This window comes from Trichechus manatus, unplaced genomic scaffold (genome assembly GCF_000243295.1).
Source record: "Trichechus manatus latirostris isolate Lorelei unplaced genomic scaffold, TriManLat1.0 scaffold00024, whole genome shotgun sequence".
Classification (NCBI taxonomy): Eukaryota; Metazoa; Chordata; class Mammalia; order Sirenia; family Trichechidae; genus Trichechus; species Trichechus manatus.
Window position 1 is genome coordinate 10,690,154 of NW_004443960.1, and position 22,573 is coordinate 10,712,726.

At 48.5% G+C, this 22,573-nt stretch overlaps 2 protein-coding genes across 2 annotated transcripts in view; both read right to left on the minus strand.

Moving 5' to 3' along the window:
- The window catches only part of LOC101361506 (uncharacterized), a 39,768-nt gene extending 30,839 nt beyond the window's left edge, over positions 1 to 8,929 (minus strand). The window contains 5 exon segments of the mRNA XM_023728320.1: positions 3,459 to 3,617; positions 5,933 to 6,056; positions 6,423 to 6,588; positions 7,934 to 8,120; positions 8,846 to 8,929. Coding sequence (XP_023584088.1) covers positions 3,459 to 3,617; positions 5,933 to 6,056; positions 6,423 to 6,588; positions 7,934 to 8,120; positions 8,846 to 8,929 — 720 coding nt within the window.
- Positions 8,930 to 9,353: 424 nt separating this feature from the next.
- Positions 9,354 to 21,627, minus strand: LOC111819995 (uncharacterized). The gene is made up of 8 exons (XM_023728321.1): positions 21,298 to 21,627; positions 20,508 to 20,692; positions 19,284 to 19,513; positions 17,728 to 17,817; positions 15,279 to 15,431; positions 11,165 to 11,323; positions 10,867 to 10,946; positions 9,354 to 9,439 (listed from the first exon to the last, which is right to left on the minus strand). Exons 1-8 carry the CDS (start codon positions 21,520 to 21,522, stop codon positions 9,395 to 9,397), a joined length of 1,167 nt encoding a protein of 388 aa, XP_023584089.1. The 5' UTR covers positions 21,523 to 21,627; the 3' UTR covers positions 9,354 to 9,394.
- Between the last annotated feature and the right edge of the window lie 946 nt (positions 21,628 to 22,573).

Sequence of the window (22,573 nt, forward strand, 5' to 3'; positions counted from 1 at the left end):
AAACAGAACAAAACCACACTTAATGGTCTGACTGAAACTGGAGGGACCCTGGAAGACATGGCCCCCGGACTCTCCATTAGCCCAGAGCTGAAACCATTCCCAAAGTCAGCTCTTCAGACAAAGTATTAGACTAGACTATAAGACGTAAATTGAATACTCGTGAAGAGCGTGCTTCTTAGTTCAAGTAGATACAGGAGACTAAATGGGCAGCTCCCGTCCAGAGGTGAGATGAGAAGGCAGAAAGGGATAGGAGATTGTTGAATGGACATGGGAAATCTGGGGTGGAAAGGAGGAGTGTGCTGTCACATTCTAGGGATAACAACTAGGGTCACATAACAATGTGTGTATAAATTTCTGTATGAGAAACTAACTTGAGCTGTAAACTTGCACCTAAACACAATAAAAAAAAATAGTAAATAAATGACGTAGAAGGAAATGCCCTATATGTCTATCCACAGATGAATGGATAAACAAAATGGAATACATACATACAATGGACTATTACTCAGTCATAAAGAGAAATAAGTCCTGATGCATGCTATGATGTAGATGAACCTTGAAAACATCATGCTGAGCGAAGTAAGTCACAGAAAGACAAATACTAATGATATCACTTACATGAAATAAGCAAATATATAGAAACCAAAGATACATTAACGGTTACCCAGAGGAAGAGGAAAAGGAGGAGTTTTTGCTTAGTGGGCATTGAGTTTATGTTAATAGTGGTGAAATAATTTAGAAAAGGAGAGTGAGAATGGCTGTACAACATGAAGGACGTAATCAATGTCACTGCACCGTAAGTACAGACATTCTATTGACAATGTTTTGGTGAGTTTATCTTCACAGTAAGAAAGTTAATAAAAAATGGTAATTATAAGAAAAACTAGGTGTGGGGTATTTGGGAACTCTCTATCTTTACAACTTTTCTATAAATGTACAACTATTCCAAAATAAAAAGCTTATTAAAAAAAAAAGACATGGAAAGTTTTCCAAGACCCACTGCCAAAGGAGGCACAGAAAGACACAGCAAACGAAACTCTGTGCTTCTGAGAGGTCCACAGAGCCAATGAACGAAAAAAGATCTCTGCTCCGGGTTCCAGACTATAACCATTGTTGCCCCCAGGTGGTTGACAAGGAGACCAGGATTAGGGGTGGTGTCAAAGGAAATTTAAGCCTAATTTTATTTATATTCTTAATTTTATTTTGTTGTTATTGTTGAGGATATACACAGCAAAACATACACCAATTCAACCGTTTCTACATGTACAACTCAGTGACACTGATTCCATTCTTTGAGTTGTGTACCATTCTCACTCTCCTTTTCTGAGTTGAATTTTAGCCTCGCTTTAAATGCCTTATTTTTTCGCGAGGAGAATTTATTCAGGTAGTACTGGTATAATTTAAAATCAAACTTAAAATAAACACAGGAAGTGTGTGTCCTATATGAGCACATCATTTGTTCAGCTGCCAGGCACGAACTCATTCCCACCATACCAAAAAGAATGAACTCCCCATTTATGGGCTGAGTTGCGTCTTCCAAAAAGATATGTTGAAGTCCTAACTCCCATGTTGTAGACTGAATCGTGTCCCCAAAAAATACGTATTGGAGTCCTGGTCCCTGTATATGTGGATGTGACCCTGTTTGGAAATAGGGGTTTCTTTTGTTATGTGAATGAGGTCATACCAGTGCAGCATGGGTCCTAAACCTAATCATATCCGAGTTATAACAAGAGCAGAACAGATACACAAAATGGTGACAGACGCCATGTAAGGACCCGTCCGTCTACAAGCAAAGGTACGCCAAAGACTGCTGGCAGACACCAGAAACTAGGAGAGACCCACAGAAAGAATTGACATGGTTCAGACCCCAATTTGGATTTTTACCCTCCAGAACTATGAGAAAATAAATTTCTGTTCTTTAAAATCACCTATTTATGGTATTTTCTTACAACAGCACTAGGTGACTAAGCCACTCCAACCGACCAATCAACCCATTGCTGTCGAGTCGATTCCGACTCCCAGCAACCCTATAGGACAGAGTAGAACTGCCCCATAGGGTTTCCAAAGCTGTAGTCTTTACGGAAGCACACCACCACATCTTTGTCCTGCAGAGTGGCTGGTGGGTTCGAATCACCCACCTTGCAGTTAGCAGCTGAGCACTTTATCCACTGCACCACCAGTGCTCCATATATTGGGTTAGGACCCACCCTAATTCACTATGTCCTCATTTTGATTACATGTAGAAGACCTTATTGCCAAACAAGGTCATATTCGTAGGTATTACGGTGTCTTAACCTACCGCTGTGCTTCACAGGAGAAAGATATGGGTCTACTCAGTCCCACGGGTTGATATGAGTCAGAATCAACTCGACGGCAACGGGGTTTTTTTTTTTTTTTCTTCCTCCCAATCTAATACAGCTGGTGTCCTTATAAAAGGAGAAGATACCCAGACACAGAGCAAATACAACCATGTGACCACAGAGGTAGAGACGTGAATGAGACCACTACAAAGCAAGGAACACGTGGGGCAACAAAAGCTGGAAGAGGCAAGGAAAGGTTCTCCCCGAGAGCCTTCAGAGGGAGCGCGGCCCTGCTGACACCGTGATTCAGGACTCCCAGCCTGCAGAACAAGGAGCCCTGGTGGGGCAGTGGTTAAGCACTCGGCCGCTAACCGAAAGGTCTACAGTTCCAACCCACCAGCCACTCCGTGGGAGAAAGGTGTTGCAGTCTGCTTCTGTAAAGATTACAGTCTTGAAAACCCTCTGGGGCTGCTCTTCTCCGTCCTGTAGGGTTGCTATGAGTCAAATCCACTCGACGGCAATGGGGTAAGCCTTCAGAACCCTGGAGTCCCTGGGTGGCGCAAATGGTTAAGCACCCGACTGCTAACCGAAAGGTTCGAACATACCCAGAAGCCCCTCAGATGGCAGGATGGGTGATCTGTTTCCAAAAGGTCACAGCCGTAAAAACTCTATGGAGCAGTTCTACTCTGCATACATACGGTCAAATGGGGTAGCCAAGAGTCTGAGTCGACTGCCCAGCAACTAACAACAACAAGCCTCCAGAACTGTGGACAATAAACTTCTGTTGTTATAAACCACCCCGTTTGTGGTAATTTGTTACGGTAACCCTAAAAAGCTAATACACCCTCCCCTGGAAAAACCTAAAAATGAACTCTTGTTCCCAAAACACATTTTACAGTTGGAAAACTGCATTTCAACAGTCTTGCAAATAAGGCTTGCCAGGTTCTTGGCAGCGATTTACACTCGAACCTCACCCCCGCCACACACACACAGAGTTAGGTGCTCATTAGCCAGGGCCTGGAGGGGAGAACAGCGATGTCGTTAAGCCTGAATTTTAGCTGTGCGAGCGTGACCTGGCAACCAGGGCCTGAAGTTGGCAAGCAGGGGCCTTCCCAGCTCCCGCCATCCCTGCTGGCCTGCAGGGACGAGGCGGCTCACCTCCATGAACTAATTGCTCAGGGCCAGGTCTGAGTCGTTCCTGAAAGTCTGGTTGACACGGAGGTGCCTCTTATTGTTGGCCTGGTCCCAATGCTCCCCATAGCTGGCCTCCAGCTGCGAGTGCACGTGGCCCGAGTCCTCCTCATACTGGACCTGGACCTGAAATGCACACCCCGGTGAGACCTCGAGGCCCGCGCAGTCCCTGGCCTCCTCTCTGCCAGCCACCCCTGGGGTGCTGGCTTGCTTTCCGGGGAGGTGGTTCTATGGGAGGCATGGATTTTTTCCACTACTTTTGATTTTTAAATGTAAGAAGTATATTACTGCATTAGAATATGATTTATCACGATGACTGAGTTTTTTGCACCCTCGTTTTTTAAATTTCACACCCGAGGCGAGTGCCTCACTTGCCTTGCCCTAGTCCACTCCCCAACAGGGAGCTGAATTGCTGGCAGCCCTGTGGGCCCCCTGGGAAAATGACTGATCTGCTTCATATAAACCTGGAACTCCGCCCTCTGCTCTCTCCCGGTAGTGTCTGATCCCAACTTCCTGGACACAGCCTACCTGGATCAGGTCCCACACCTGTGGGCTCCTGGGATTCTCGCCCACCTGGTCGAGGCAACACACTTGCATTCATTTGTTCATTCAGTGAACACACTCTTCCTGAGTGTCAGGGGGGTGCCAGGCTCAGTGCTGGACACCAGCTACCAAGAACAACAAGCCAGAAGACACGGACCCTGCCCTCGTGGAGGCGACGGTCATATGGGGCAGGCAGATCTGAAACACGCAAATTAACAAAGGACCAACTGCTTCTCCCTTTGTTCGTCCTTCCAGCCACTCAGGCTACCTACCAGTTCCTTACATATTCCCTTCTCCCTCCTGCCCCAGGGCCTTTGCACTTCCTGGTGCTTCTGCTTTCACGGGACTGATACTACCTCATATTTTCATTTTCAGGTTGAATGTTACTTTCCCAAAGAATTCTTTCCCATTCTCGCATCCAAACTAGATTCCCCTCTGCTGCACTCTCTCAACCTCTGCTTTGTTTACCACCCACAGCAATCAGCTTCCCAGTGATCTGGCTTTCCTCTCTTTCTCTGTCCCTGCCCAGCAGTGGGGTGGCAGGGACCAGGTGCTGCCTTTGTTCACAGATGAACCTCCAATACTGGGCATACTGCAGGTGTTTAGTAAATGCCTATGTTATGGATTAACTGGTGTCCCCCCAAAATATGTTATAAATCCTAACCCCTACAGTGGTTATGGAGCCCTGGTGGTGCAGTGGTTAAGAGCTTGGCTGTTAACCAAAAGGTCAGCAGTTTGAATCCACCAGCTTCTCCTTGAAAACTCTATGGGGCAGCTCTACCCTGTCCTATAGGGTTGCTATGAGTCAGAATCAACTCTACGGCAATGGGTTATAGTGGTTATAATCCCATTTGGGAATAGGTTTTCTTTATGTTGATGAGCCAGTATTATGGTAAATCAGTCTCTTTTGAGATTTAAAAGAGCAGATCTCATCTGAGATATAAAGCAAGTGCAACTGGGGGAAGAGAGATGCCCCACCACGAGATCTCCAAGGAACCAAGAAATAGAAGCTGAAAAGAGAGAAGGACTTTCCCCAGAGCCCATAAAGACAGAAAGCCTTCCCCAAGAACCAGTGCCTTGAATTTGGACTTCTAGCATCCTAAACAGTGAGAAAATAAATTTCTGTTTGTTAAAGCCACCCACCTGTGGTACTGCTGTTACAGCAGCACTTGGTAACTAAGACAGTCTGAATGGATGAGTAGTGATGGTTAACTTTATGTGTCAACTTGGCTAGGCTATTGTACCTAGTTGCTTGGTCAAACATTTAGTCTAGATGCTGTTACGAAGTAATTAAGAAAAAAAATCAAACTCTTTGCCATCAAGTCGATTCCAACTCATAGCAACCCTATAAGACAGAGTAGAACTTCCCCATAGGGTTCCAAGGAGCAGCTGGTGGATTCGAACTGCCTAGCTTTTGGTTAGCAGCCATAGCTCTTAACTATCTTGTACGATTAAATCAGTCAGATTTAAGTAAAGCAGATTACCCTCTATAATATGTTGGTGGGCCTTATCCAATTACTTGAGCTCCTTAAGAGCAAAAAGGGAATTTTCCCTAGGGCGTATTTTGCCAGGACTCTTCTCCCCTTCCCATCACCTGACCTATGGATTTTGGGACACTCTCTCTCTATATGTATATATACACACACATATATACATACACATATCTACTGCTGGTTCCGTTTCTCCAGAGAACCCTAAGACAATAAACAAAAAATAAATAAACAAAGAACTGAAGACAAGGCCTGAAGTTCCAACCCCCGATCTGTTCCCACGTAGCTGTATGACCCTGAGCAAGTCCATCTCTTTGAGGAGTTCAGGGTACGCAAACCCCCACCACCCCTGGCCCCGTGGCTCCCCAGCCCTCCTCCCCACCCCCACCCCCACCGCAGGGCACCCACCTTGTGGCTGAAGGCGGGGACCTGCGTGCAGTGAAGCTCATGGCCCAGTGCCAGCCTGCAGATGTCGCCTGCGCCGTGCTCTGCCCACAGCTCCTGCCTGGTGCTACACTCCTGCTCCGGCTGCCTCGCCTGACCCGCGTGGGGCAACCCAAGGTCCTGCCCTTCCGCTGCCAGGCAGGTCCCCACCGTGGCTCCCAGGGTCCAACTGGCCAGCCAGGCCTCAGCCACTACCCTCCCCCACTGGGTCCCCCCACATTGCTCCATTGGAACCCATTAATGGGCCATTTGAAGAGATGGGCAGGATGTCTGCCCACCTCCTGCTTCTCCCCCCACCACCATGTGCTTTTTCTTAACAGGCAGGTGGTCAGTCACGTTCAGAGCCAACAGCGTGACTAATGGCTAAGGACACGGCAATAGCAGTGCCTTCACCCATGAAGCCACCGCCCCCAGGCAGGGCAGGTCCCACCACCCCATCCCGCCCACCGGGTACCAGCTTGTACCCAGGAGGCCGCACTTGATCCTCAGGGAGCTGGTCCAGTGGCGGCCCCACAGCTGCAGCAGGCCCAGAGCGTGCAGTCCCAGGAGCCCCGGCAGGAAGAGGTCCCCGCCCAGGGCCACCACCTGCAGCCCGTCCTCCACCTTCTTCTCCAGCAGCACTGTGGGGAGGGGGCAGACAGCCGAGAGGGGCAGGCCTGCCATGTGACTCCACCCAGGGAACGACACCCCCACCCCCAGGACCAGGCAAGGAGAAGGGAGGTGGGGGACCGCAGGGGCCGGGCCAGGGTGAGCTGCTCCCAACCTCCCATCTCCCAGGCCCAGGCGAGGCTGACAACAGGGCTGCAGGTGGTCTTCTCTGCACCGCGGGTAGCAACTCAGAAAATCCATTTGTGGGTCCTAGGTCCCTAGGTGGCGCAAACGGTTTATGCTCGACTGCTAATCTATAAGTTGGCAGTTCGACCCCACCCAGCAGTACCACGAAAGAAAGGCCTGGTGATCTGTTTCCATAAAGATTAAAGTCAAGAAAACCCCATAGGGAGTTCTACTCTGTCACATGGGGTTGCCATGAGTTGGAATTGACTCGACCGCATACAGGCAGAAGTTTTTTAAAATGAAGTCGAACAAAGTAAAACGGAATGGAACAGAAGAGAAATGGCAGTGTATATGTGTTGTCTGGGTAAATTCCACTTTCTGAAACATTCGTTTCTGCTCCGTGTCTATGTGTGCACACTGATGTTCAGCCAGAATGCACAGTACGGCAGGGCACTAGCTGTTCAAACACTGAAAAACGCTCCTGCCATCTACTCAGCACAATCCCTGGGCGGTACAAACCGTTAACGTGCTTGGCTGCTAACCAAAAGGTTGGAGGTTCAAGCCCACCCAGAGGCACCTCGGAAGAAAGCCCTGGCTAACTACTTACAAAAAAGCAGTCATTAGAAACCGTGTGGAGCACAGTTCTACTCTGACTCACATGGGGTCACCGTGAGTTGGAATCAACTGGACAGCCACTAGAAAATGTGGTTAACAGCCACCACTTCAAGTGTCCCCGTCCCTGACCTTCCTCAGGACCCCTGGAACGGCCCATGATGAGCCCCTGAAGCTGACGCCCAGGCCTGCTCCAGCATCATGGCGGGCATTTTCTGCAACTGACCAGTGCCTGGGCCAGTCCCTGCATTTGATATTTTCAATGGTACTGGGCGTCATTTGAGATCAAAATGCAAAATGTGCTTCTTACTGTGGACTGGAATCAAAACAGTCCCAAAGCTGCTGTTCGAAGGTACAGAAGAGGCATGGGGTGGAGGGGGAGGGGAAGTGAATTAGTGAATTAGAAGGGGAGCCTGGGGGACTCGAGGGAAAGCTGTGAGTGGATACAGGGCCTGGATCTCTCCTTGGATGGGATGTTGGTATTGGGAATGGGGATTACAAAAGGAGCCCTTAGCCCCCCTGTAGCCTCATCACTGAAGAGACGGTTAGGGTATGGGATGGGGGCGTCCCACCTCCTACCTGACACGTGGGCCCGGTCACTCAGCAGGTTGCTCAGGGCAGCGGAGAAGGCCAGCTTGCTGCCCACCTGCAGGGTGAGGTTCCCGGCCAGGACCACGGGGTTGCCCACCCTCACCAGCTTCACCTCCAGCTGGGCCTCGAACCACTGGGCCCCACTGCCTGCTGCCAGCTGCAGGTCGCTCCGGCCCTGAAAAGGCCCAACATCAGCTGGGAAGGGCACTGAAAGGGAAGGTTCTCCCCCATGTCATGTATAATAAAACATTTGCCATTCAACCACTTTTTAGTGTTCGACTCAGTGACATTAATTACATTCTCCACGCTGTGCAAACATCACCATTATCCATTTCCAAATTTTTCTATCCTCCTTAACAGAAACTCAGAACCTTTTAAGCAATGCCTCCCCATGCTTCCCTTATCCTCCTCTGTTGCTGTTGTTGTTAAAAAAAAAAAAAAAAACTGTGTGCCGTCGAGTCGATTCTGACTTGTAGTGACCCACAGTTCAGAGGAGAACTACCCCATAGGGTTTCCAAGGAGCAGCTGATGGATTCGAACTGCTCACCTGTTGTTAGGGGCCATCAAAAGTCAATTCAGACTCATAGTGACCTTGTGAGACAAAGTAGAACTGCCCCATAGACTATAATCTAAGCTATAATCTTTACAAGAACAGATTGCCAGATCTTTCTCCCGCAGAGCTGCTGGGTGGGTTCAAACTGCCAACCTTTAGGTCAGCAGCCAAGCGCTTAACTGTTGTGCCATCAGGGCTCCTTACCCACCCCTGGTAACGACTAATAAACCCTGGTCTCTATGCATTTGCCTATTCTAGATATTTCATACAGTGGGATCACACAGTGTTTGTCCCCATGTCATTCTTAAACACCATAAAATCTGCCTTATATTCATGAGCAACTCTACCTCAGTTTCCCCACCCCACATGGGGTTACTGAGAGGACTTCGAGAGAAGTGCATGGGGGATCCTGGGCCCAGGACCACCCGCATGCAGCCGGAACGGTCTTCAGGAAGCTCAGGCTGTTACCGCTTTTGTGATGGGCCTGGGGCAGGTAGAACTGAGTTTCTCTAAAGCCAGAAGCTTCCAGGCTGCTGCCAGCTCTCTGGGGAGCGGCAGAGGGCCCTCAGGAGGCTGAGGCAATTCGCGCTTGTCATTTTGCCAACAGCAGGAAGTGTGAGGGCTCCCAGAGGCTCTGCAACCCACCTGCAGGGCTCAGCAGTCAGCAGCCCTGGGAGGAAGACAGCTTCCCTGGTTTTCCTCCTGCCCAGGCACAGCAGAGGCGGGAACCAGGAGTGTGTTTAAGCAGCAATCCAACCCGGCTCCAGACACTAAACTCCAGACTTGCTTGAGAAATCACTGGAAACCGATGCACAATTGCAGCCCTCACTGCCAGCGGTGCCCACAGTTTCTGCTTGGTGCGAGGTCTAATGCTGCCGTGTTTTACACTTTGGGAGTCACAGACCCAGGTGAGAACTGGACGACAGTTCTAAACCCTGTCGCTGGAAGGACAGGCAGATGCAAAAACTCTGCACACAATTTCAGGGGCCTCAATGACTCACTGAGTCCCCTCCAGCCACCCTGGTTAAGAACTTTGGAAAAGTACCAATAAGATGAAAATGCACACACCCTTTGGGCACACACCCTTAGCCGTTCTGCTGCTAAGATTTTACCCTGCAGAGAGACGGGCGTTTAAAAAACAGCACATTTATAAGAGCAAAAACATGGGAGAAACCAAAGAGCCCTTCACTAGGGAACTAGCTAAATAAATTCCATTCAATGGAACATTCCAAAGGTGCTCAAAATACACCCGAAATGTGTGCATTTTTTTAAAGGTGGGATAATATAGCAATACCTATTGCTAATTGTGTCCACAGATTATTTCTGGAAGGAATCACAAAAAAACTAAGAGTAGTGGGCTATGGGGAAAGGAACTGCGGAGCTGGGGTGGACAAGAGAATTTCTGACTCTATACCAGCACTCACCAATAGAACTTTCTGGAATGATGGAAATGTTCTATCACCTGTGCTGTCCAGCATGGTAGGCACTAGCCACATGTGGCTACTGAGTGCTTGAAACGTGGCTAATGTGACTAAGGAACTAATGTTTAATTTTATTTAATTTTAATCCATTTAAATAGCCACATGTGCTAATGGATACCGCACTGGACTGTACAACTCGGTATCCTTTTGTATCTTTTGAACCCTGAAGCATTTAAACGTATTCCTGTTCCCGTGGAGTTGATGCCAACTCATGGTGACCCCATCTGTTACAGAGGAGAACTGCTCTATAGGGCTTTCTTGGCTGTAATCTTTACGAAAGCAGATCATCAGGACTCTTTTCTGGGGCGCTGCTGGGTGAGTTCGAACCACCAGCCGTTCGTTTAGTAGCTGAGCAAAAACCAGTTGCACTCTTCAGGGACCTTTAACTGTATTACCTGTTTTAAAAAAAAAAAAAAAGCTAAATAAAATTACCTTATGCCAGCACATGCTAGTATAAAAAGAATGCCAAGATATATCTTTGAGTAACAAAAACCAAGGTGCAAACAAAGACTAGAGCGTGATCCTTTTGTGTAAAAACAAAAACAAAGGTTTCGCAGGCATATAACCTGGTGGGTACATCAACATTTCTTCTGGAAATTTTTTAATGTTTTAACTTGGCCTTTTATACCTTTCTGTACTCTGAAATGTTTAAAGCATTTCCTGTGTTATTTTAAGACCAATGGGACTAGTAATGGTGGGATCTGAGCCCACTTTTTCTTAATATTTTTCTGGGTGATAAGAACTAATAGTTGTTACTTGACAGGTAGAAGAGGAAGAGCTGCTGAAACCCCAAGGAACATGGTGACTGTTAAGCGGGGACCTGGGGTGGAAATGCCCAGGTGGCTGGCAGGTGCCTGGGACAGGTGGGCCGAGAACGTGGAGCACACCTTGATGTAGTAGACATCCCTGTCATCCAGAATCAGTTCCAGGTGGCCCATGTGGGCACTCCGGAGAGCTTCGATCTTTCCTGGGAGACAAGCAGAGAGTTTAGAGAGTTGTGTTCAATATCCTGGTTCTGCCCCTGCATTTGCTGGGTGATCCCCTGCTGGTTCCTTAACCTCTGAGACTGTGGCTCCCCCTGTAAATGGGGCTGGGTTTAGTGCTGGCATCACAGGGGCAGGTGCCCGGCCCTGGGCCTGGCATGTGGCAAGGGCCACAGTGAATGTGGAAGAGAACTGTCATTACCGTCCAGCTCAATTTTCTTCCTGGATGGAGAAGCTTGAACCAGAACTTCCTCTGGGACAAGCTGTAGCTGATGTCCACCCCGACATCCCTTGGCACTTCCAGCTTCGGCGTGCCCATGAAGACGTGGGCTGCGGCTTCTTGAGGGAGCCAGCTGTCCTTCTGGAAACATAATGGGGTCCTCAAGACTGAGAACGCCTCCCTGGTCCTGAGACTCCCCCTCTTCCAGAGAAAAGGCCCTACCCCACACTTAGAAAACTTGATGTTACAAGAGAGGAACCCAACCAGAAATTTCTTGGGATCTAAAATTGTACCCCGGGGAAGAGCAGAGCCCTGTAGAACAACCCAGAATCTTCCCCTTTGTTGTTAGCCGCCAGAGAGTCGGCCCCCGACGCACGGTGACCCCATGCACAACAGAACAAAACCCTGCCCGGTCCTGCGCCATCCCCATGATCGGTTGCAGATCAGACCCTTGTAATCTATAGGGTTTTCATTGGCTGTATTTCAGAAGTAGATCAGCAGGTCTTTCTTCCTTTCATCCTAGTCTAGAAGCTCTGCTGAAACCTTTTCAGCATCATAGCAACACGTAATCCTCCACTGAGAGACGCATGGTGGCTGCGCATGAGGTGCGTTGGCCAGGAATCGAACGCACGTCTCCCACATGGAAGGCGAGAAATCTACCGCTGAACCACCCCTGTCTCCAGAGGCATATCTACGAGATCTCAACTTGTTCAGCAAATGAGCGAGAAGCAAGGTGTAGCAGACGCCACTGGTGCCCTGCCCAGATCCCCTCGGATCCCTTTAACCAGCTCTGTGTGCCTACGGCCCTGTTGCTGTGTGCTTTCCTGTTAATGGTTAGCACCTGGGACCTCCAGAACATTGCCCTCCCACACTGGAGCACAAAAACTCCAGCTCCTTAGTGGTACGGATTGAATTGTATCCCCCTAAAATATGTGTTGGAATTCTAACCCCTATACCTGTGGATATGATCTAATATAATCACCTTCCATAATGCAATCTAATGTCATCAGTTAGCTGAAGTCATGTCAGCGTACCGTGGATCCTAAACCTGATCACTCCTCAGTTATATAAAGAGCAGAATAGACACACAAGCAAGCACAAACTGGGGAAGACAGATGCTACGTGAGGATCGCCAAGGAACGGAGGAACACCCAGGCTACCGAGAAGCCTGATTTGGACTCCTGGCCTCCAGAATTGTGAGAAAATACATTTCTGTTCTTTCAAGCGACCCACTTGTGGTATCTGTGTTACAGCAGCACTAGGAAAGCAAGACAATTGGCTTCAAGAGGAACAAACACTGAGGTGTAACTTGCACTGCACAGCTCCCGGCGGGATCAGGCTGAGGCTGGGACCTCCCCTGAATCATTCCTTGCTCAGCTTCTTCCCCTTCCCTCTCCTGCTTCCCCCACTCCCTTGCTGGTTCCTCCCAGTGTTCTTCCTTAATTGATCACTTTTACCCAGTCTCAGACATAAGCAGCCTTCAAACGCCCAGCATCAATGTACATTCACCACCAAGGAACATTCATGACTGTGGGTGAGGCACAGTGCTAGACACACAGTCGGCACCCTCACGGAGCCTGCGTTCTAGAGGTGGGGGCACGTAACCACCAGGCAGAAAAACAGGTAAGATGGCGAGCGCTGGTGAGGGCTGTGCTGACAAAGCCAGCAGGGAAGGGGCCCTGACAAGGGTCACTGTTCTAGATAGGGTGGCATTTGAGGACAGGCTTGGAGGAAGCAAGGAAGAGCGGCAAGTGGATGTCTGGGAAAGAGTGCTCCAGGCAGAGGAAACAGCCAGTGCAAAGGTCCTGAGGCAGGAGGCCAGTGTGTCTGAAGTGTGGTGAGCCTGGTGACAAGTAGGGAGGTGGGGAGGAGAGGCTGGCAGGGGCCAAATCGTGGAGGGCCTGTCGGTCAGGGGTCTGGCTTTACTCTGTGGGTGATGGGAGCCACTGGAGCGTTCTGGGTAGAGGAAGAACTCAATTCATTTGAATTTTAGAAAGGTCCCTCTGGCTGCTTGCTTTGGACACATCAAAAGGAAAGACCAATTGCTATAAAAGGACACCCTGGTTAGTAAAGATTCCAAATAAAGGTGATCCAACAGAGTATGGAAATCATCAAACAATATCATCAATATCACATGCAGGTAAAATTTTTCTGATGATAATTCAAAAATAGTTGGAGCAGTACATTGACAGGGAACTGCCAGAAATTCAAGCCAGATTCAGAGGAAGATATGGAACGAGGGGTACCAATGATGATGTCAGATGGATCTTGGCTGAAAGCAGAGAATATAAGACAGATGTTTACCTGTGTTTTATTGACCATGCAAAGGTATTCGACTGTGTGGACCATAAGAAAGTATGGATAACATTGTAAAAAATGGGAATTCCAGAACACTTAATTGTGCTCATGCAGAACCTGTACATACACCAAGAGACAGTTGTTTGAACAGAACAAGGGGATACTGCATGGTTTAAAGTCAGGAAAGGTGTGCGTCAGGGTTGTATCCTTTCACGATACCTATTCAGTCTGTATGCTGAGCACATAATCTGAAGAAGAACACCACATCAGGATTGGAGGAAGACTCATTAATCACCTGCGATATGCAGATGACATAACCTTGCTTGCTGAAAGTGAAGAGGACTTGAAGCACTTATTGACAAAGATCAAAGACTACAGCCTTCAGTATGGATTACACCTCAACATAAAGAAAACAAAAATCCTCACCATGGGACCAATAAGGAACATCATAATAAATGGAGAAAAGACTGAAGTTGTCAAGGATTTCATTTTACTTGGATCCACAATCAACGCCATGGAAGCAGGAGTGAAGAAATTAAAGGATGTATTGCATTGGGAAATCTGCTGAAAAGATCTCTTTCAAGTTTTATATAGCAAATATGTCACTTTGAGGACTAAGGTATGCCTGACCCAAACCGTGGTATTTTCAATTGCCCTAAATGCATGCAAAAGCTGGAAAATGAATAAGGAAGACTGTAGAGGAATTAATGCACTTGAATTATGGTGTTGGTAAAGAATATTGAGTATACCACGGACTGCTAGAAGAACCAACAAATCTATCTTGGAAGCAGTACAGCTGGAACACTCCTTAGAAGCAAGGTTGGCAAGACTTCTTCTCACGTACATTGGACGTGTTATCAGGAGGGACCAGTCCCTGCAGAAGGACATTACGCTTGGTCAGGTAGAGGATCAGCGAAAAAGAGGAAGACCCCCAACGAGATGGATTGACACAATGGCTGCAACAATGGTCTCAAACATAGCAACTATTGTGAGGATGGCACAGGACCGGGCAGTGTTTTCTCCTGTGTACGTAGGGTCGCTATGAGTCAGAACCAACCCAACGGCACCTGACAGCAACAACAACAAAGTGGAGGGTCGGCCCGGGTAAGGGAGGTCTTCACTGAGAGGGGCGATAAAGTGGCCAAAACAATGGACTCAAACGTAGCAATGATCATGATGATGATGCAGGACCAGGCAGAGTTTCATTCCGTTGTACCCAGGGTAGCCATAAGTCAGAGCTGAGTTGAAGGCAACTAACAACAACAACTCTGGCTAGTGGTAGAAAATGGACGGTAAGGGGGCAAGCGTGGGATCTGGGACAGTGGATGGGAGGCTGTTGAGTGTCTGCTGTCTGCCAGGCATTGGAGACACAGGAGCAAAAAAGCAGGTTGTCCCTGTTACAGGAACTGAATGACTAGCTGGGGAGACAGATATTAACCAACCAGCTTCACTAACAAACATAAAAGGGATCTAAAGGGAAGAAACATTGTCCTATAAGAGCATGGAACGAAGGAACATGACCTAGTTTGGGGTAATCAGAGCAGGCTTCCCTGAGGAGGTGACTTCTAAACTGAGAGATTCAGAGTTAACAAGGCAGAGAGCCCCAATCAGAGGGATCAGCATGTGCAAAGGCCCTGTGGCAGGACCTGCCCAGCCCAACAGCCCAGAGAGGAACCCCATAATGCTTGCGGGTGAGCCCAAGGCTGACCTCTGAGTGAGACAGGGATACCACAACCTGCCTGGGGTGGAAAACACAAGCAGGCCCCAGGGGGAGGAAGGGGCATTCCAGAGGGCCTACCTGGGGGTAGAGGTTGTAGGCAGCTTCCAGCAGATACTGCTGGAGGCCTGGATCCTGCTTCTTCAGTGTCACAGCCATGGACACGGGCACTGACAGCAGATAGGGCTGGCCAGGTCACCTCAGTGCACAGCTGCCAGCCCCAGGTGCGGGACACTGCAGAGAGAGGTGACTAGGCAGCACTGGTCAGTCAGAGCCAGCGGGCTCTGGGCGCTGGCCCACAACAATGCAGGAGGCTCTGTCGGCAATGAACAAGCGTCTCTGTTTTCTTTTGAGAAACAGTACTGTGTAAACATTAGTTGTATGAGGTAGTACCGTGTAGACCAGGGTTTCTCAACCTCATTACTACTGACATCTGGGACCAGACAATTCTTTCTTGTGGGGGGCTTCCCTGTGCACTGTAGGATGTTTAGCAGCCTGGCCTCTACCCACTAGATTCCAGTGACAACCCTCTAGCTGTGACAACCAAAAATGTCTCCACGTTGTCAAACGTCCCTGGGTTGGTGTAGGTGGGTGAGGAAGCACTTCAGTTGAGATCCCCTAGTGTAGACTTAAAAAGAGTGTGGACCACCCTGTGCCATTAGACCAGAAGCGGGTGCTGCCCAGCCACCGTTACTGAATGTTTTGATGAAAGATTCTACGAAGAATCCTGATCAAGACAGAAAAATGCAAAGGATTTCAAATTTCCATGGAATCCAGACTTTCTGGAGCCATAGAGGCTGGGTGAACCGTTGAAACTATTATCCTGAGACAATCTTTAAACCTTAAACCAAAAAGATGCCGTGAAGTCTTCTTTAAACCAAACAGCAGTTTAATTAGTAAAGAACGTCTGCCTTGAGCATTGTGCCCTTTTAGAGAACTATCTATATGGGATCAAGTTGACAACAGCAACTCGAAAGGTCAGATAGGAAGCTTGGGGGCAGTGAGTTTACGTTAATGGGGGAGGGAAAATTTGGAAAAGCAGGGTGAAAAAGCTGCACAACTTGAAGAATATAATCAGTGTCACTGAATTGTACATGTAGAAATTGTTGAATTGGTGTATTTTTGCTATGTCTATTTTCAACAATAATTAAAAAAAAGAGAGAGAGAGAATGAGTGCGGACCCGTACCATGTAGAGGTTAAGAACACAAGTTCCCAAGCCTCCTACCTGGGTTCAAATCCCAGGTCTGCCACCTCCCAGCTGTGTGAACTTGGGCAAATTACTTAACATCTCTGTGCCTCTATGTTCCTCCTCTGTAAACTGGGAATGATAACAGCACCAGCTTCATGGTGTTGCTCTAAGGATTAGTAGGTCTACAAGCATGTAGAACAGTTCTTGTCTACATTAATAAGTGCTAATTTTTTTTTGGAGCAGTGGTTAAGCGCCGGGTTGTTAACCAAAAGGTGGGCGGTTCGAACCCACCAGCCACTCCCGGGAGAAAGATGCAAGCAGTCTGTTTCCGTAAAGAGTTAACAGCCTTGTAAAACCTACGAGGCAGTTCTACTCTGTCCTATAGGGTTCCTATGAGTCGGAATCGACTCAACGGCAATGGGTTTTGTTTTGGTTTTATAAAAACGTACTCATCGCAGAAAATTAGAAAATCCAGAAAAGTGTTTTTTAAAGCTTTCTGTATGTGTGCTATACTTACAAAAAGTTTATTTATAAGTCTTTTTAAATCCAAAATATCACCTAGAAGCAAAATTTGTATGTGTTCATCCATCCTCACCTCACTCCAAAAGTAATTGGGAAAAAAAAAATCTCTATCAGTGCCTGTCCTGAAAACATAGCTACCACACCTTCCTCGCTTTCACAGCAAATAAGACCATTAACACAGGGCGTGGGGGAGGGAGGAGAGGCTGGAAGCTCTGCTCTTATTTGGCTTATTTCCTTCCCGTCCTTTTAGCCAACTGAGATGATATTCAATTTTGTTGTCTTTCCTTTAATATTATCACCATAGAATTTTCTCATGTTATTAAAATACCTCCTTCATCATAGGGTTTAAGAGTTTTGAAATAGCTCCACAGTTTACTAAATCAGGTGTCAGCAAACACAAAAGCAAGTATACAAGCTACATAAACCAATGGGTGTGGCTATGTTTGAACATACAACTTCATTTATGGACACTGACGTTTGAATTTCATAAAACTGTCACGTGTCATGAAATACTCTTCTTTCGATTGTTTTTCAACCATTAAAAAATGTAAAAACCCATTCTTAGCTTGCAAGCCATAGTTTGCCAACCCTACTGTTAGACATTTGCGTTGTTTCCTTTTTTGCTCTTGTAAATAATAATGCAATGAACATCTTTTTGCATGGTGCATTTAAAAGTGATTTCAGATTCTTTCCACAGGGCAGAGCTCTAGAAGCAGAATTACTGAGTTAAGCGGTACTTTTGGGCAGAAGAGCAACTCTGGGATTTGGAGCTGATGTCACCCCCCTCAAGCCCAGGACACCCACCTGGGGACACCTACCTTCCTTGTCGGTACGAGTGGGCCTTAGAGGGGCTGTGGTCCTGACTGAGGCTCCTCGGGTCACCCCCAGTGATGAGATACAGCTTAGAGCTGGGAGGAGGAGGAGGACAGTTCCAGACAAGTCATTTCCATTCATTCATTTGACAAATATGCCTCGAGCTGCCCGTGCTTGGCACTGGGGCAGATTCCACTGTGAACAGGACAGGCCTTTGGGACTGGCACTCCAGTGGAGAAGACACTCAATTAACATGTCAACAAATGCATAAATGCCATGGAAAGCCTAAAACAGGGGCAGCATGGGGCTCCATCCTGCAAAGGTAACATTTGAGCAGAGACCTAAAGGACAAGAAAGGGCCAGCATATCAAACAGAGGGAATGGCAAGTGCAAAGGCCCGGGTAGGAATGCGGTGTTCCTGCAAGGAGTACAGAAAGAAGGCTGGTGTGAGGGGCTGGGTGGAGGGAGGCGGAGTGAGCAGGGGAAGAGAGGAGGAGGGCTCCCATTAGCCTGGGGAGGAGCCTGGATTTTACTCTAAGAAGGAGGGTTGGGGTGAGATGACTTAATTTAGATTTTAATGACCTCTCTGGCTGCTGCTGGGAGAAGGGCTTGGAGGGCAGCAGCGGGGACATGCCTGGGGCCTCAGGCTAGGGTACAGACAACAGGAAGGAAACAGGTGGACAGGGCCCAGGTAGAAGCCTCCAGGAGCAGCCTGGGTTCACTCCTGCTCAATCTGAAACCACCCACTCTCCAAGTATAACCTCCTGAGGGGGTCAGGGGCCAGCGAACTTGACAAGGAGAACCCAGGAGGGACCTTGGACCTCCCCACAGTGCCCTCAGTGGCACACGTGCACACACATGCTCACACACACACGTTTGCAGACACAAACACACTCACACATGTGTTCAGAGGCATATGTTCATAGACATATGTTCAGACACATTCACAAACACACGTTATAGACGTGCTAACACAGATGTTCACAGACACACACCCGTTCACACACATTCACAAACATGTTACAGACGTGCTAACACAGATGTTCACACACACCCATGTTCACACACACATTTAGACACCCAGTCTCTCATGCAAACACATACACACACAAAACTCCCAGACACACAAACTCTCTCATATATACATCCTCACACTCATACACATACACGCTCACACTCAGGCGCACACACACAGGACACTCAGATACACACCTACTTTCACAGGCATACATGCTCACACACACACCCACACAGACTCACAGACGTGTTAATGCTCACACACATGATCATATACACACAGATTCACTGGCACACATGCTCAAACTCACTCATTTACAAGCACGCTCATGCCACATTCATATGTACAGGCACACCTTCATGCACACGTGTGCACGGACCCCTCCACTCTCGCAACCATATACCTGTTGCACACACACGCTCACACACGTTCACAGGCACAGGTGTATGTCCCCACACATGCTCACAGATACACAACTCACCTTCTCATAGGTACACACATGCACTCACACTCACAGACACACACGATCACACACTTGCTCACAGACACGCATACACTCATGCACGTGTGCCCACGACGTCACCCCCTCTGCTCTCTGGTGTGAGTGCCACCTGAAGCTGAGCAGCTCTACAGCCTTCTGGGGTGTGTTCAGGTGCACCTTCAGCTCCCGGCCCTTCCTCGGCTGACTCCTGCCGTCCAGGCTGGCGGCGCGCAGATGTCGGTCACCCACCTCAGCCCGGCCCGCCCCAGGGCACCCGCTGTGCCCATTTGTGCTGAGACCTGGAGCAGGGCACTGAGGGAGAGGCACACACCAGCTGCAGCTGCAGGCCTGGCAGCTCAGGGTCACCCCAGTCCAGTCTGCAAACCCGGCGTCAACCCACCCGCCGCCCCAGGCTGTTTTCCTCCACCCTGAGCCAGAGTACCCCCTTCACTGTGGCCACCACCCATTGACCACTCCGTAGCACTAAGTACCTTCCACACACTGTCCCGCTAGTCCTTATCATCATTAGCCCCATGTTACAGATGGGGAAACTGAGGCCCACAGAGGTGAAACCAACTGCCTTAGAACCCACAGCTGGGACACAACAGAGCCAGAACTCAGACCCCAGCTGTGTGACTCGCAAGGCCATCTCAAAGGGCCTCCAGGGCACGGGACGCCCACGTTCTCACATCAGACCCAGTAACTGGCGGCACATCAGCTGAGTGGTTGGGGACAGTCACTCAGCAGGTCTGGGACAGGCTCTAGAACTGAACAGAGTAGTGAGCAATTCCAACTCAGACGCTTTAGTGCCATGGGCCCCTGGGATGGCGGTGTAATCTCCCTGAGCCTCAGTTTCCTCAGCAGTTTGTTAAATGGGAGTAAGAAAAGTGCACGCGTCACTGGGTGGTGGTAATAAGTCAACAGGTTCAGAGCTGAGCCCGTCTTACAAGCTGGGTGGATCGCCCTCCCCCCACCTCCCCTCAGAGACAGAGTGGAGTAGAGGGTACAATCATTGGGCTGTGGCATCAAATTAGCCTCTGTCAGAATCCCAGCCACCCTGCGCTGCTGTGTGACCTTGGGCACATGACCACCTTCTCTGAGCCTCAGTGTTCTCATCTGTAAAGTGGGCATAACAGCTCAGCATCCTCCTCACACAGTAGCTGGTATGACAGGAGGTCCACAGAGTAAGGCCCCTCTCCAGCCCACACTGATGCCTCCAGAGCGTCCCAGCTCACTGCAGCCCCTGCAAGAGGAAGTCCCACCCCCAGCTCCCAGGAACCAGCCACCTGGGCTTGACGTAGCCATTCACAGAGAAATCTGAGAGCTGCTGGAAGTTGGTGGCCCCTCGGACACAGACGCTGATGGCAGCCACGGCGTTTAGGGTCAGCTGGGCTGGGAGGCCAGACATGGTGGGGAAAGCGAGCTCCTCCATGGCCAGGCTCAGCCTCCGGTTCACCTGCACCTCCTGACCCTGTGGCCGAAAATCCACAACGGTGCGCACAGGGAAGCCTCCTCCAAGGGCCAGGCACAGCCCACGCACCAAGCCCATATGACCACATTCAATCCCCACCTCAGCCCTCAGAGGGAATATCCTCACTGCCCTCCCCCACCCCTCCCACGTTTCCAGATGAGGAAACTGAGGCCTCAGACAGATAAACAACCTGCCCAAGACCACGTAGCTAGAGAGCAGTGGAGCCAGGGTTTGAAGCCAGGCAGTTTGCCTATGAGAAAAGGTCAGAGGTTGGGAGTCCAGGGTGAGTGGGCAAGGAGGGACAGGGCCCTGCTCGCAGTACAGAACGTTTAGTATGTGCCAGGCATGTTCTAAGCACTTGGTTGCATTAATTCATTTACTATAACAACCCTATGCAGTACATGTTACTATCATTATTTCCATTTCATCGATGCAGAAACCAAGGCCACAAAAATTTAAGCCACATGCCCAAGGAGATGAGCGATGGAGCTGGGATTTGAACCTGGGCAGTCTGGCTCCAAATTCTGTGCTCTTACGGGTTTGGTCAAAGTGTCAAATGGGAAATGTCAGCAGGGCAGCACAGGACCGAGACCAGCCTGCGATACCTTCAGGAGCTTGACGGCCAGCTCGGCCAGGTTCAGGGACTGCCACTTCACGTGACTCCCCATCGCCCCGCAGTTGACGAAGCTCAGTTCGTGGCCAAACACCTTCACGCTCAGCTTACAGAGTAGCGTCCGCCGCTCTCCACGCCTCTCAGTCACCTGAGGGAGAACCGAGACCGCTGACCAGGAACGAAATGTATTCACCTCAGATGTATGTGGCAGTGACATTTTAGAAGAGCAAAAAGTTGTCAACAGTCTAAGCACTCACCGATAGGAGAGTGGTTATATAAAGTGCAGTCCACCCATAGAATGGATATTAATGTTTATGCTTAGAATGAGTTTTTAGTAAAAAGAGAAAATACTCAAATAACAATATGAAGTAAAAAAGCAGGTGAAATATATGCACAGCCTGTTGTTAACTGCTGTGAAGTTGGCTCCGTCTCATGGCGACCTTATATATAACAACAAAACATTGACCAGTCCTGCATCATCTTCGTGATCATTGGTATAAAGGCGTGTACACACCCTATCACCCAGCATCTCTACTCCCAGATAATGCCAAACAGAGATGCGTATGTATGGTCACCAAAAAGATACACACAAGAATGTTCACAGCACTATGACAATAGCCAGAAACTGAAAACTACCCAAAAACCCATCAAAAAATAAAAAGGGTAAAAAAAAAACAATTGTTGCAGGTTCACAGGGCAGAATACTACACAGCAATGAGAAAGAATAAATTATAAGCACACATAACAACATAGATGAATCTCACCAACAAATTTTAAGCCAAAGAAGTCACATACACAAGAAGAATACATGCGGAGCACTATTGACATGGAAACAACCCAAATGTCCATCAACTGAAGAATGGATCAACACATTGTGGTCTACCCATACAATGGAATATTATTCAACCATAAAAAGAAATAAAGTACTGAGACATGTTACCATGTGGATGAACCTCGAAAACACCATGTTCGGTGAAAGAAGCCCGTCACAAAAGACCATATGTTGTATGATTCCATTTATGTGAAATGTCCAGAATAGGTAAATCCATAGAGACTGAAAACAGACTGATGGTTGCCAGAGGCTGGGGAAGGGGAAAATGAGGAGGAGCTGCTTAATAGGTACGGGGTCTCCTTTGGAGTAATGAAGTGTTCTGGAATTAGAGGTGATGGTTGCACAACATTGCGAACATACTAAATGCCACTGAACTGTTTACTTTAAAATGGTTAATTTTATGTTACATGAATTTTACCTCATTTAAAAAAAAAGG